Raw genomic sequence first — 15,676 nt, forward strand, 5'->3', positions numbered from 1 at the left:
CTGGAGATTGTCTCTGTTGACTGTAATCTACTGTAGATTGTCTCTTCTGACTAATCTACTGTAGATTGTCTCCTCTGACTGTAACCTACTGTAGATTGTCTCTTCTGACTAATCTACTGTAGATTATCTCCTCGGCCTGTAATCTACTGTAGATTGTCTCCTATGACTGTATTCTACTGTAGATTGTCTCTTCTGACTAATCTACTGTAGATTGTCTCCTATGACTGTATTCTACTGTAGATTGTCTCTTCTGACTAATCTACTGTAGATTGTCTCCTATGACTGTAACCTACTGTAGATTGTCTCCTCTGACTGTAACCTACTGTAGATTGTCTCTTCTGACTAATCTACTGTAGATTGTCTCCTCTGACTGTATCTACTGTAGATTGTCTCCTATGACTGTATTCTACTGTAGATTTTCTCTTCTGACTAATCTACTGTAGATTGTCTCCTCTTACTGTAATCTACTGTAGATTATCTCCTCAGCCTGTAATCTACTGTAGATTGTCTCCTATGACTGTATTCTACTGTAGATTGTCTCTTCTGACTAATCTACTGTAGATTGTCTCCTCTGACTGTAATCTACTGTAGACTTTCTCCTCGGCCTGTAATCTACTGTAGATTGTCTCCTCTGACTGTAACCTACTGTAGATTGTCTCTTCTGACCAATCTACTGTAGATTGTCTCCTCTGACTGTAACCTACTGTAGATTGTCTCTTCTGACTAATCTACTGTAGATTGTCTCCTCTGACTGTAATCTACTGTAGATTGTCTCCTCTGACTGTATTCTACTGTAGATTGTCTCTTCTGACTAATCTACTGTAGATTGTCTCCTCTGATTGTAATCTACTGTAAATTGTCTCCTCTGAATGTAACCTACTGTAGATTGTCTCTTCTGACTAATCTACTGTAGATTGTCTCCTCTGATTGTAATCTACTGTAGATTATCTCTTCTGACTAATCTACTGTAGATTGTCTCCTCTGACTGTAACCTACTGTAGATTGTCTCTTCAGACTAATCTACTGTAGATTGTCTCCTCTGATTGTAATCTACTGTAGATTATCTCCTCGGGATGTAATCTACTGTAGATTGTCTCCTCTGACTGTATTCTACTGTAGGTTGTCCCTTCTGACTAATCTACTGTAGATTGCCTCCTCTGACTGTAATCTACTGTAAATTGTCTCCTCTGACTGTAACCTACTGTAGATTGTCTCTTCTGACTAATCTACTGTAGATTGTCTCCTCTGACTATAATCTACTGTAGATTGTCTCCTCTGACTGTAACCTACTGTAGATTGTCTTCTCCGGCTGTAATTTTACTGCAGATATGTCTCTAACCTTATTGTAGATTATCTATTATCCCCTACAAGTTGCTCCACACCCCCTGTGGCATAGGCCAATAACATCTCCTGATAGGAGGCTACAATAGGTTGGGCTGTTACATGTTTGATTCTCCCACGACCATCTGCAGGGTATTGCCAGACCTTCCCAGGTATGGCCGGAGAGGAAGCATCTCCTTATAGGAGGCTACAATAGGCTGTGCTGTTACATGTTTGATTCTCCATCCCCCAACACAAGACATCAAATCCTGAATTTTGCCCATTTTCCTTTCTGCAGTGTCCTCTCTCACTGTTGATTATAGCGTATGTTGTCCCACTTCCCCTATAACTGTAAATCTTCATATTCAGCTGTGTTTAGTCTAGATTGTCCCCATACTTGGGTTCCTGTGTGGTCAGTGTCCCCAGGGGTACTGAGCTGACCTGAAGCTTGTGGGGGTCAATGGGCTCTCTCGCTGTTGTCTTGGAAACAAATGTATCCTTGTGAGTTGTGAGAAAATCCTGCTCATTCAGAGGGGGATGAATATGATGATCAGACAACTGAAACAAAGAAGATCAAATGATTGTGTGAATGTTCAAATGTACTGTGTTCAGAATTAATTCTTTCACTAAAGATTTGATATTACATATATATAAACGTACAATTTAAGTGACTTTATTTAGAGAAGCCGGGAACCGAGCAATTCTATTTTCAAGCAGATACCATTACACATTCAGACACCAGAGCGAGCATTACTGACTAAAAGGAAACAATAAATAGGGACTAAGCATCAGTAAATGACAATTAAAAACTACAGTATATCCAAATATGCTTTTTTGGCCCAGATTTATTTTGACAGTAAAATCCAGTTCTATGGCTGGCTTCAGGAACCATGTTGATAATGTTGGATGTCAGGGATGTGAAACCAAGTTTTTTTTACATTTATTTTCACCACTGGATTAAATTCTCATGACGTTCCCTCCTGCCCTGCTCCCAAACCAGATAAATGGGGTATTTTAATAAAACAAAGTTACTAGTCACACCTAAAGTTGTCAAAAAAGCCTACTGCAAAATTAAAAGATTTGACTACGTTTTATTTTATTTTTATTTGAAAAAAGAATCTAACAAAAATCTAAGAAATAAATAAGTAAAGATAGTTTAGGATATGCCATCTAGATTACATTATACCATCTAGTCTTCTGTAATAGGGTGATGAATCCACTTACACTCTTGATCATCTGTGGATTGGGCCTGAGACGCCCCTGCTTAGGGTTCTGGAAATCACAGCTAGTGGTTGTCTCATTCACTTTACCTGAAGAGATACCATAAAGGCATTTAAATGAATTTGTGCCAAAAGTGAGTGCTTAAGGCTTAACGTCGTACTTAGCAATTTTTCAGTCATATGACGACGAAGTGCATGTACGTGTAATGTGCCTCCTTGTTGCAGGACAGATTTCCACCCCTCTTGTATCTAGTGCTGCTTCACTGAGATGCCTTACTGAAGGCAAGTAAGCTGCCCCACTCAAGCCAGGGGATAGTGCAACCAGTCATTGCACTATCCCTTTAATGCTGAACCTTCAAGCGAGGAAGTTACTTCCTTTTCTAAGGTCTTAAATGTGACCTGTGCCATGATTGAACAAGCGAAGAAGCTACAACTTCCTCTTTTAAGGTCTTAGGTGTGACTTGATCCAGGATTGACCCTAGATCTACCGGTCCCGAAGAGGACACTCTACCAACTGAGCCATTGGGGCCAGCCGTGATGTTTACACCAAATGTTTACAGTACAGGATTTGATGGCTAAACACTGGGAGATGCATGAAATTGTGGTATTTGTCTGCTACTTAATGGGCATGACCATGATTTCACACGATCACTGTGTTTCCTGGCATGCTTGTCCATACGAATGAATCTGTGGTAATTGTCAGAAAAACAAATTTGGTATCCATAGAGTTTGAAAATCAGGCTGAAAAACTCTGTGAAACTTTTCTCCAACACAGCAATAGCAAAGTGTATTACTGCATTTGAATTTGTACAAAAAATAATGACACCAGGATTTTCTGTGTGTACATGAGACAATCATTAAGTACAAGGTGATAATGCAGCATACTGTTGGAAGATGTAGTTCGCGGCTGCCATATTTCAAAGTATCTTAATATAAAAATGTATCATGGCTTACACAACTTGATTTATTTAATTATTTGATTAGCGTTTTACACCATATGCGAGAATATTTCACTTATTCAACGGCAGCCAGTATTATGATGGAAGGAAACCAGACAAAGCCCAGAGAGGAAGCCAGCCTGAGCTGGTCTTGAACTCATGGTGACTGCATTGGCGAGAGGCTTAGTTTTAGACATTTTAGTTTTGACACTTTTTTAAAATCTTCATTATTACTGTAAGTGATGTTCAGGGTCACTGCAGAGCCACTGGCTTGTAAAGATGGTGCAGTTCATGACTGAAAGTTTACAGCAGAGATCTGTACAACTCACCTGTTGGGTAACCACTCAGTACAACACTGTGTTTACCACTTCCCATGGGCACACGCCAAGTGTTGCTGGCCTTAGGGACGTATGTTTGACCCATGGAGGTGTCGTAATAGCTGGCCCCCAGGCGTGGCTCGCCAAATATTAGCTTACTCTTGGTGATGAAATCAGATCCTGACAAAATTGGGTTGATGTGGTTCAGGGCCGGCTGAAACAAACAGTGAATATGCATGGGTTTTTAAGATATATCTCCACAACATTATTACAACAAGGCTAGAATGCCTAATTAAGATGACTGTTAATCCACAATGTACCAAAAATTCAAGCTTCCCTCGGACTCTGCCTGGTTTCCTCACACCATAATGAGAACAGCATAAAACACCAATCACATAGATACATAAACAAAAAATCAAGCTAGGTGCCGGATTGGCTTTTCACGCATTATCACAGAAGGTCGGTAATGTTGGAGCATAGGCTGCAAACGAGAATTTACATGCGACATGGTGTCTGTCCTGAGTAAAACCAATAGTGCTCCTTAATGAAAAATCCCAGGTTATATACCCAGAAAGGGCACTGTGGATCAATGGTTTGACAGACAATCATTATGGACACAGTGCTTTCAGTTACCTGCAGAAATTAATACTGCAGAAATATTCTTAATAGTTTTAATTCACCAACAACATTTTATTTTCTGATGCTTTCGAATGGTTTGCAGCACAGATAAATGATTTACATTACAGATTAAACTCCCAGTTTCCTCCCACCATAAGACTGTAGTACAAGTGATATATTCTTGATAATACGTTATACACCAACCAAATAAATAAATAAACATTAAACTCAATTTCTACATTCTTGTAAGATTGAGGAGCTGGTTTCCAAGAAGCAACTTTCATAGCCTGGGCTTTGTAGGGTTAAACCATCAATTTTATAATATGTACGGTCCACACGAACTTACATTTCCAAAGTGGAAGTTATTGGTGGTGTCCGTTAGTCTTGCTCGGGATCGTTCAGGGTCAAGGTCACCAGCAGGAAAGTCGCTGTGATTTCGTCTGAATGCTGGGCGGAATCTTTCAACTAGAATTTATGTAAAGTTAAAGTACTGTACAGAAAAAATGATTGTGAACTTTCGACTTGAATATGAAAATGTGATTTGGTCGGGAGTAGCAAATGGCATAGACAAAGTCAGCCTGGATGAAAAGAGGGCATCATGTTCTAAAACAAACTACTGTAAACATAAGTAAAACATTCTTGAGTATGGCGTAAAACACCAATCAAACAAATAAATAAAAATAAGTTTTGTGAAACAAGAAACTATATATTTGGGCGGATATATACCAAAAAGATACTTCAAGTTGACTGACCTGGACACTGTTTCTGAGGAAAAGCAGTTTTCGCAACAGTTTGGAAGTCATCACAGGAATCGTGACTGGCCTTATCATGATGATTGCTCTTGCGCATCTTCCTTGTGGCTTTCTCAAGGTCAAAGTTGATGTCAGGCTTGCTATTTGGGGTGGTTTGTGGATAGGAGTCCCACATGGTTGTTGACTTGGTCACAATTTTCTCTGGATCACCTTGAGGTACACTGATTATTCTTGGCTGTAGAGCACAGGTGAAATTTAATTAGTAACTTGTAACAATAATATATTTTTTTTCTATTTTCAGATTATAGTGAGTTATTATTTTTTTATTGAGAACATGAAAGTCACGCGTTAAACCAAAAGAAAAGACGCAAATGTCTAGGGGGATGGGGGATGGGGGAGAGGGGGATGGAACCGACCCAGGGGAGATAACCACTGCCAGGTTACCCCGAGGGGGGATAACTCATGCACATACATCAATTAATGTTTCAACACTAATCCTTAGACTGCCATATTGCCCATATTTCCTGAAAATATGTGATGAAGCTCTATTGCAAGCAAGGGACCTTTAGCAAGCCATAAAATTTCAATCATATAAAAAGAGAAATAAACTGTTTCACATACCACAGGCACAGCAGGGACCCGAGGCAACCATCTACCTTGGAATGTGTCCATGCAACTTGTAGTAAAATTGACCATCCTTTTATCTCCTTTCACAGTTGACAACTCACCTGCCGCACAAACATGAGATGACCATAACAACATATGATTTTCAGGCAAATTGCAGTAATGTGTTGGCTATAGTAATGAAGTCTACAGCACATCTGATTAAATGGTAGACTGGGATGCTTATGAGGCAGTAGTTGAACTGTTATAAATATTGAAGGTTACCTTGTTATTCCAACTGCATTCGATCACCACTATCATAAATTTGGAAACTAAATTAAAAAAAAAACACAATTAAGCAATTCAAAATTGATTCAGATTTGTCAAAGGAGAGGTAGACACCATATTAAAAATCTCCTACCATTATCTTTACTGCTAATTCTTGGGACCTTGACTACACGCGTGTCATGACCTCTGAACTTTTCCTTGTAGTCTGATAACTGCTGGTGTTCTTTGCTGGGGTCGCCTTGCGGGATACAATTGGGGTGCCAGCCCCCTTTGCAGGGCGGTCGTACCACAGCATATCCCTCATCTACCAGTGGCGGGAAGTGAAGACGATTGATTGTTTTAAAGCTGTCAATTTTTTTGACATCTCTGTCCATTTTGAAGTTGGTCTGCCCGATGGTGTCATGGTCATACTGCAGATCTGGTTTGGGAAGATAGCGATATTGGAAGCTGTTTATCGTCTCTGATGTGTCGTCTTTGAAAAACTTTGTGTCCTTGTGCATGACCTGTCCCAAGACCGGAGGATCTGAGGGTAGTGTTTTCTCACTGCCCTTTGGGAAAGGGAAGTCCAGTTTGAAGATACTCTTCATGCTGTCTTTAACAATGGATAAATCATGACCCACAGTGAAGTGGGATGAGCTGATTTTTTCTATGTCTATTGTGTTGTCTATTGGTACTGGAGGAGGCTGCTTTGTCACGTCTACTGCCATCTTGACAATCTGAAAAATATTTGAGTACATTTAGTGCAGGCATGGCGTTCAAGCCAATAGCTGTCATATATATGTCAAGTTTCATTACCTTTTATATTATTCCTCAAAGATGTTTTTTGTCTACTATATATAGCTTTAAATCAAATAAATAAATATTTATTTTACATGTTAAACTTTAGTCAGAACTTACTTTACTACATTAAAACGGAAAAATATATACACACTTGTATATATGGTTATTTTATTATTATATGCGTTGACACTGTTATGTTACCAAAAGAAAAAGAAAAAGTTTAACTTGTGGCTGGAAACATGTAAATTGCTACATGTATATTAAATCATCAATTACTGATCTATAAGCCTTCAAAAACATATGTTTTATTATATTCAGTATTGACAGTTTCATTACGGATTGACAACAAATTAAATCACAACACTGAATGTACCTATTATTTGTAGGCCTACTTGGTCTACTCGTCTTTTGATTGTTCCCGTTTACAAATGCTCTTGAAAAGTATTCACAAGTACTCGTCTCCAATGAATGTCCTCAGGCGATATCTGAATGTCCCAGTCTAGCTAATAAACACACACTGTCCGCTTGAAAGGAAAATCTCAAGCACCCGTCAATGGTAATTTCTCGACCGTGTCTTGTTCGAAATGTCAACGGTAGTCATGGGGACCAAAACGCGCCAAGGTGCGCGCCAACTTTTCCCGCAAAGTTTTCCTCCCCTTTATTTAACGCTCTTACGTTGCGGAGGAGCAAATGTTAGAACTTGCCAGCATGGCGACGAAAGTGGAGATAAATTTTAAGCGTTTACTTCGCAGATGCGAAACGAGAGTGGCTGAAAAAAAGCTTAATGACTGGAGACTTGAGAAGGTGAAATGTCCTTGTTAAAATGAATTTGTTGTCACTTGATTATCCCACTCTTCACATTGTCTGTGCTTTGATTACAGTGGAACGATGCGCAATTTTGTAAAGTCTGAGTTATCTGCCCTTTGAGTGATAACTGCAATTTTACCCTTTACTTTGACCATGGAGGTATATACAGAAGGAGGAACAGCTCGTCCTCTTCAGTGTGTTCAACGTACGAACACGTGAGGTCTTCTCTCATGCGCTCTCGAGACTAGATAGCAGCTTTTGACACCTGGGGTAAAATGTCCTGAGGATGCACCTAGTTGTGCGTCGCTTGCGCACAACGGAGGCACCCAGTTCAGACGGCGAATAATGAGTACAGAACAACAGAACGGAAAAAATAAATAACATTGTGAAGAAAAACATGCTGCTGGTAGTTGAATAGTAATGATGGCACTAGCACCAGGTGGCTATTTCAACTCCTCTCTTTGTATTTGTCTGAAAGAGTATTGTAGCCACGGGAAGGAACCACTGGTTAACCATACACTAATTCACGCCATGCGTGATAAGTCCTTTCTAAACATTGTCGGCAGGAAAAAATTTGTGTCAACTTTGGCTCTAACCTCACAACTCACCCGCACACATAATAACCTGTGAGATACTGCCATGAACATTTGGTGTTTTGGTTGTTGAACGATTATGTTAGAAAACTTTTGCAGTGGAAGGTCGACTGACAATGCAGGTGTTGATGTCCAAGAATCAGCATCTGTTTTTGTCTTTGAATCCTTTGGAGTCCAAATAACATTGTGATTACTATGTTAGAATTCACCAAATGTGAATCTGTAAGAGCTACTTTTCTGCTTGAAGGCATAAAATGGGTAATCTATTCCAAACAGATAAGGGGCATTCCAAGTCAGTTTATTAGACTTCACTTCCTAAAACAGTTGTGAATGAATTAATCATGTGGGATACACCAAAAACATTGGTATTGACCTCTTTTTTGTCCTCAAACCAGTCCTGAACATGGCAGTGATTTTCTTACTTCAAGTGCTGCAATGTGTAAGGACATGATGAAAAAGAAATTAAGTATGAAGTGAAAGCTCATTGTAGATCTCCACCAGTGATTCTGGCAAAGATATGAAGCAGTGATAGCTTAACCATAATTTGATGAGAATTCTGTAAGTGATTACAGAACAGATATCAAAGATTCTCTGAGAAATCTGGATCTTTGAAAGGCAAAAGTCTCCATTGTCAAGGACACCAGCATTAATGTCAGAATGTGTAGACCATGCGCTGTGTCTCACCCAGATCTGAAGCAAACACATTTCACTAGGAATGCAGATGAGAATTGCCAGTATTTTTACGTTGACTTAGGGATATGCTCAATACCTATTACTGGGTATGTTTTACGCTGAAAGCCTTAACTAATAACTTTGAAATGTGAAATTTGAGATAAATGTATTTATAATAAATAAATGTTTATTTTTAATTTCAGTACGTTGCTGCTTTAGAAGATCAGTTACTGGAAATCAGTAAGGCAACAAGGTTAGTCGCTGTTAATTTTCCTGTTTAAGACAAAGAACAATAAGGAACCCTTGGAAATTAAGTAACACCTACAAATCTCGCTCCAGCTACGTTGGCTTTTACTAAGCATTACCAAACAGTTGATCAGGCACTTGAAAAGATGCAGTGGTTTTCTCCACTTGTAAACATGATTGCATTATTACCTTCAATGTTTTCAGCCACTAAGGCACTTTTTCCAGAAAAAAGTGACATACCATTATTTTGAAAATTGTGCTAAAAATAATTTGTTTGTGTCACTTAAGATACACGTTTTATTAATCTGCATAAATTATGTTTTTGCACCCATAGTTCTCTAAGAATGGTGCAAAATATTGGTCGCAGTGGTGGTTGAAAAGGTTGAAGAATTATTATGTCAAATATTCTTCAATCTTGAGATTTCCCCGGCTCTTACTTTTATTAATTAATGTTTGAAAATGCCAAAGTCTGACTATTCGCCTTTCAAGGAAGCTATCCTTGACAAGACAGTATTCATATGAAAAGGATATGATATATCGTAATAGAAGTCTTAGCGTTTTAGATGAGATTTCATATTTGGTATACAGGTTCACGTTTAGGTAAAATAGATTCTTGTTCAAACTATTTCAGTGAAATTTTTGATTTGGTGGTGCGTCACTAATAAAATGAATGATGTGAACACATTAGAAATCCCACCCTTTTCACACAGGGTTTCAGAATTTGGAAAGAAGTACATGTATATGTTGACATGAGCTACTTTCCCAGATAAAGTGAAACCTATTTGATGAAATTTCTAGTTTCCATAGTAACCAGCAAGACATTGAAAGTTTAAATGATGGAAGCACACACTGTTATATATGTCCTAATGTTTCAGATCCCGACAATCATTGGCATGGGAAACCATTCATAAGGCAGTCACTCTCCCCTTCACTTCAATTATCTTCACTATACAATATTTTCAGAGAAGTGAGTTTTTCATATTTTGTCATTAATTTAATCAGCAGGCCGACGAAAGAACTGCTGACAGAATACAGGAAGAAGGTGGATTTCCTGAAAGGCTTAATAGAAGCTGAGAAAATGGTAAGGGTATTTTAAACGTATAGTTTCAGTTTACAGGAGCTTTTAAACACAGCAGCAAAAATAGTTGATACCTTGAGCTTGTAGAATTAATCTATCAGATGTATTGTATTATAGCCACATGATAGACATTATTTCAGGCAGAGAACTGAAATTTCGGTGAGACTGTTATAAATACTGTTTTCAAATATGTGAAGATAATATCCTGACGCAGATTCCAAAATCATGGTCTAGCTGTTATAGGTGCTTTATACCTTTCAATTGCTGGGACTTGAGATGTGGGCTCAAAATCAGACTTGGTCAGAGATATTCCACTCATTTCACTGCTTGTAGGGCTTAGGTGATTGTTGTTGGAGTTTGTGTAGTCTATTTGACAATCTAATGTTCATTAAGACCACTTATCTTTCACCAATATGGTGTGCTTACCTGTGCGTCACCTGTGGGAGAGTTTGTCAGTTCGTCAGGCAAAGATTATTGGTTTACTGGGTACTCCAGTTTCCTTCAACCATAATAATGAAAAATTCTTGAGTATAGCATTAAACTGCAATCAGATAAATATATCAACCTGTGTTTTGAGTGTTGTGTAAATAAATAAATGAATAAATAATCATACCAGTGCTTTGTTTGCTGGAGTTATGTGAATTTAGACAGACACTACGTTTACCAGTTGGATGCAGTTTTAGTAATGTTTCACACAAGTTCAGGGTTCTTACAGGCCAAACCTGGTAGACCTGTACCTCAGTCCAGTTTTCAGAGCTAGATGTAGCATTGAACTACATGTACCATGATACATGTAGCTTTGTATATTTTAGGAGTCCATTGTAGTTTGCCTGTCATGTTGCAGCCTACAGCAAGTGAGAAGGTGATGGCCACAGAGCGACTGGTGCCAGGGTATGACAGTGTGAGGGACAAACCAGCCAAAGAACTCCACCTCCAGACTAAGGCCAGGCATCACACAGAACTCAGAGATGAACTCCTAGGCATTAAAGGTACAACTATGTTTGTTAGCACTAGAGAAATGTATGTCTTCATAGTTTATCCTTGTCTTAAAGGTATAAATCAGGCATGTGATTTTTAACATTGTGTAACATCACAAAAGTAAAAATACCCTAAATGACATAGAATTCGACCACAAAAGAGCTTTTTTGGAGGGAAGTAAATGTCATGAAGATATTACCTCTGGTGCTAAAATCTACATTTTCCCAGTAGGATATCATCCTACCTTCCAAACACCTGTCAAAGCACCTGTCTAAAATTAATAGAACTCCCAGAATCTGGGAAAATGAGCAGCTTAGTCATGGACAAAATTTTAGGGCATTTAGCGTATGCATTTTAAATTTTATGTGGGATACTATATCGATGAATATAAATTTGTTCTGCTGATGTCTTGTAAAGTAACAGGGTTGATTTAAATCTGATCTTCATTTGTTGAATGAGGTACATGTAGCAAGCAGTTTGTATTGTGTGTGTGTTGTAGAACCCAAGGAGAATGGGCTGAGACAGAGGAGGACTGGTGGTGAGGAGGATATAGACTCGGTCCTGCAGCATCACCATCAGATACAGGAGAAGTTGGCTGAGGAGATGGTTATGCTGGCACGTAACCTGAAGGACAATGTCTCAGCCACAGGCAGGATTATACGAGATGACACCTCAGTATGTATTAGATCACTGGCTTCTAACCTTCCAACAGGTATTCTTTGTCTCCTGCAGGATTATGAGATTACACCGCAGTTACTATTGGAACATTGACTTCTAACCTTCGAAATTTTTCATTGTCACAGGCAGGATTATAAGAGACAACACCTCAGTATGTAGTAGATCACTGGCTTCTAACCTTCCAAATTATTCATTGTCACAGGCAGGATTGTACGAGACCAGTACTAATCTAGGTTAGTACCCAGGTCAAGTCGTTCCAAAAACAAAATTTTACTTGTTTCTACCATGCTTGGCACTCAGCACTGAGTGGTTAGAACAAGGAAAATGACTGGTTGGCCTGGTGTCAGTATAATATGACTCGATGGGGTGGCACATCTGGTGTCTTCAGAATGATACTTCAGTAGCAGCAGCAGATTGGTGGCATGGATTCACCCTGCCACAAGAAGACACATTATATGTACACACACCTAATGACTCTTCATGGTCTTATGACTGTACATCATAAAACCATCGTAAGCATTCATTCATTCTTTGTATGTTTCTGTGTGTTTGCTTTTGGTTTTTGAGGCAGAAATGTTGGTTCGCCAACATGAAGTAACTTGAAATGAAGTGACCCTGAGCCTTCAATAACAGTGAACATTTTAGTTTTATGTACTGTTTTTTGTTCCAACCAAACTGCTGTGTATTTGACTTTTGATGTATCATATTGGTCATATTTTGCAGAAATTACATGAGAGCACAAAGTTAGCAGATTCAAACTACAGTAAGCTGAAAGTGGAAAGTGACAGACTGGAGGGTTTTACAAAGTCCTGTAATTGGTGGATATGGATTATGCTAATTGTGGTGACTCTAACTTTCATGTGGATGATCCTCTTTATGAGAATGTTCTCAAAGAAGTCCTGACATAGCTACATTCAGTTAATCATTCTAAGATGCTGAATTTGGGTCCCTTTTGATGATGTTGAGTCATGACGAGATGGTGCCAGTTGCTAGTGTGGAATCTGTCACATGGGAACCAAAGGAATGAATATATCACAGGTACATCTACAACCAAGAACAGGACAGCTTGGGAATGAAGAAATAATAGGCACGGTCACCAGCAAATTGTTTTACTGCTCCCTCTATTAAATAACATTTGAGAGAAGATCTTCATATACTTCGAATTTACCTCACTTGTCCTAAATTGAACATATGATTGAAGTTCTTCCGTTGACATAGACAGGGAACATCTGGCTTGACCAAAACCAGGATGCTGCTTCATGTATGTGACAATCTTTACATCTTCTGATCACAATATAATTACTGTTAACACAAAGGAAGGCTGATCCCAGCTTCTAAAATGATGGCTTAATTGTTCAGATGTCTGCCTTAGTCATTGAAATTAGTGAAAGCTCAGGTGAGACATTTCCCAGTTCAGTTGCCGATAACTTGTGTTTGACATGTGTCTGTGTTTGTCACTTTATTACCTAATGCTTGAATGTTTCTTTTGGTTTCTGGTCAATATCTGGTTTTGTTTTTAGTTAATTACCTAACCCATTGTTCCAATGTTTGTTTTATTTGATTGTTTAATGCCATAAATACTCAAGAATTTTTCACTTTATATACCATGGGACGGACAATATTATGAGTGGAGTAAACCACTGACATTTGACGAGTTATTGACAAACTCTATCATGTGCGACATGTATCATATTGATGGAAGGCATGTCATCTGCAGGACACTTCATACAAGACTACACTACAGAGTGGTGTTGACCTCTCACTGCCATCAGGGCTCCGAGAACAAAGACAGCAGTACAACCTGGAAAATTTCATCTTGTTGGACATAGCAATTTAAAGGCAGTGTCATGTACCTTGACAACTCTACCATGCCTCAGGTGCCTGTTGTTCTAATACAAGTTGGCCTGAAGTTTGTTTTCATGGGGCCTAACAGTAGCATTCCACAAGTTTGCCTGTGGTGAGTCTATGGAATGGGTGTTCACTACTTGAAAAGTGTTACTCCTCACCTGTCACTATATCCACAAACTGCTGCAAAAACTTTTTAAATCTACATCTAAGGGCCGAAAATGTGCAGTGAAAATGGCAGTCGAAAGCTAGAAGCCATTTAAATGTGTACGAGTACTAAGCTAGTGGCGAGAATATTTCACTTTCATATTCGTATTTCACAACGGCAACCAGTATTATGGCGGAAATGAATAAGTAAATGTTAGAGGTTTAACGTCAAACTTAACCATTTTTCAGTCAAATGACAAAGAGGTGCCATTAGTTGTGTGTACAAATACTGTGTGTTCTTGTGGTAGGACGAGTCCATGCCACCAAAGTGCTGGCACCACTGAAGTATCATGCCGCAGACACCAGACATTACAGCCTACCCAGTCACATTAGACTGACACTGGGCTGACCAGTCATCATTCTTTGCTCTGAGGTCTTATTATGGTAGGAGGAAACTGAGCACATTCCAGGGGACATCCATGACCATCCGCAGGTTACTGCCAGGCCTTCTTGCATGCGACGGAGAGCAAGAATGAGTTGAACTTGAACTCATAGCAACCACATTGGTGAGAGCTGCTGAGTAATTCTGATGTGCTAGCAGGCTAACCACTGACTGGACCACGGAGGCCCTCATAATAAAATCCGTGTTTGGATTAAAACAGCTGTAAATTCTAAACTGGAAATGGCAACTGTTCAGCCATGGTAATGGTGTTCACATAGTAATAGGTTCCATGAAATAAAGTTTAAATGACTCATGATGTAGGGTGATGTTGTGGGTAGGAACAGTGCAATATGAAAAAACTGGTTGTGTTTAACATAAGTTACTTGGTGATGTACAGGTATGCTAATTTCTCAGATAGAAAGCTTTGTTTTGTTACCACTTGCCATTCTACTAATTCAGCTTTTATTGCTGGATTTGTTTTATGTATTCTGGCTGCCTGACTTTTTTCTTCAAATTTCGTGAAGAAGATGAATAAAAATTTGGAAATTTTAAAACGGTTAATCTGAGACTTAATTTATTATTGAGAGTATCTTACTACTAGAACACACAAATGTTGCAGGGTAAGTATTAAATGTGTCGGGCCATTATTCTCTAAATAATTGTTTCTGTAACCATGCGTACATGTATATCCTTTTCTGTGAGATGCAAACTATGCCATAACATGACTAAAATGTGAAAATAGAAATCTTGGTACGCCCACCTTTGCACCGTCTCTCAGTAACAGATGGCTTCCTTCTTTTTCTATATTCCACAAACTGCAAAATACAGGTGGCATAATCTCAGGGAACCAACCAGAGCAGATGGTTTACAAATAGAGTAGATAAAAAGCTGAAGAAAGTTGTCTTTTTCTTTAACCACTAGGCATGAAGACGGAAAACATGAGACAAGGGAGGTAATTCTAGCAGGCGTTTGTGTGGAGCATACATGTGCGATGGATTACTACTTGGCTTATAGTTGTCCATATGCAGCTACATAGATTGTTGTGCTTGTCTTCTTTTGCAAGCTGTATGAGAACCAGGCTTAACATAAGGGTTGTGAGAGCATCTGGAGTGGAGTCATTCTCCCAGTTTTAATACATTTAAATCTCATCATCTGATTAAATGAAACTAAAGTTGATACATTAAGCATATTTAGTCCTATAGAAGTTTCAGTATCTATCAACTTTGTTTTTCATGATCCTTGGCCTAGATTTTTGAAGTTTTGCTGATGAGGCAGGGTCTTCAGGTTGCAGCATAAGCTTTACTTGATGATGAGTTATACTTTTCATTCAGATGCTGCCTTAGATGTGGGTTAT

At 38.8% G+C, this 15,676-nt stretch overlaps 2 protein-coding genes across 2 annotated transcripts; one reads left to right on the top strand and one right to left on the bottom strand.

Annotated features, from left to right (window-relative positions):
- Positions 1-1,670: 1,670 nt before the first annotated feature.
- Positions 1,671-7,412, bottom strand: LOC135474064 (uncharacterized). Its single transcript, XM_064754062.1, has 8 exons — positions 7,210-7,412; positions 6,190-6,772; positions 5,787-5,893; positions 5,166-5,400; positions 4,760-4,878; positions 3,808-4,009; positions 2,545-2,630; positions 1,671-1,878 (listed from the first exon to the last, which is right to left on the bottom strand). Exons 2-8 carry the CDS (start codon positions 6,761-6,763, stop codon positions 1,696-1,698), a joined length of 1,506 nt encoding a protein of 501 aa, XP_064610132.1. The 5' UTR covers positions 6,764-6,772; positions 7,210-7,412; the 3' UTR covers positions 1,671-1,695.
- A 122-nt stretch (positions 7,413-7,534) lies between these two features.
- Positions 7,535-14,896, top strand: LOC135473002 (vesicle transport protein USE1-like). Its single transcript, XM_064752769.1, has 6 exons — positions 7,535-7,640; positions 9,112-9,161; positions 10,157-10,235; positions 11,077-11,221; positions 11,710-11,885; positions 12,612-14,896. The coding sequence occupies exons 1-6, from the start codon at positions 7,545-7,547 to the stop codon at positions 12,789-12,791; spliced, it is 726 nt and encodes a 241-aa protein (XP_064608839.1). The 5' UTR covers positions 7,535-7,544; the 3' UTR covers positions 12,792-14,896.
- The last annotated feature ends 780 nt before the right edge of the window (positions 14,897-15,676 follow it).

Source organism: Liolophura sinensis, chromosome 8 (genome assembly GCF_032854445.1).
Source record: "Liolophura sinensis isolate JHLJ2023 chromosome 8, CUHK_Ljap_v2, whole genome shotgun sequence".
Lineage (NCBI taxonomy): Eukaryota > Metazoa > Mollusca > Polyplacophora > Chitonida > Chitonidae > Liolophura > Liolophura sinensis.

Bases quoted from the DNA above. Each gene is read 5' to 3' on its own strand.
- LOC135474064 (XM_064754062.1), bottom strand. From the start codon at position 6,763: ATGGCAGTAGACGTGACAAAGCAGCCTCCTCCAGTACCAATAGACAAC. The intron at 5,894-6,189 runs GTAGGAGATTTT...TTTGTGCGGCAG, and splicing joins AATTAGCAGTAAAGATAATG to GTGAGTTGTCAACTGTGAAA. The intron at 5,401-5,786 runs GTATGTGAAACA...TGTGCTCTACAG, and splicing joins GGGTCCCTGCTGTGCCTGTG to CCAAGAATAATCAGTGTACC.
- LOC135473002 (XM_064752769.1), top strand. From the start codon at position 7,545: ATGGCGACGAAAGTGGAGATAAATTTTAAGCGTTTACTTCGCAGATGC. The intron at 7,641-9,111 runs GTGAAATGTCCT...TTTTAATTTCAG, and splicing joins ATGACTGGAGACTTGAGAAG to TACGTTGCTGCTTTAGAAGA. The intron at 9,162-10,156 runs GTTAGTCGCTGT...TAATTTAATCAG, and splicing joins GAAATCAGTAAGGCAACAAG to CAGGCCGACGAAAGAACTGC.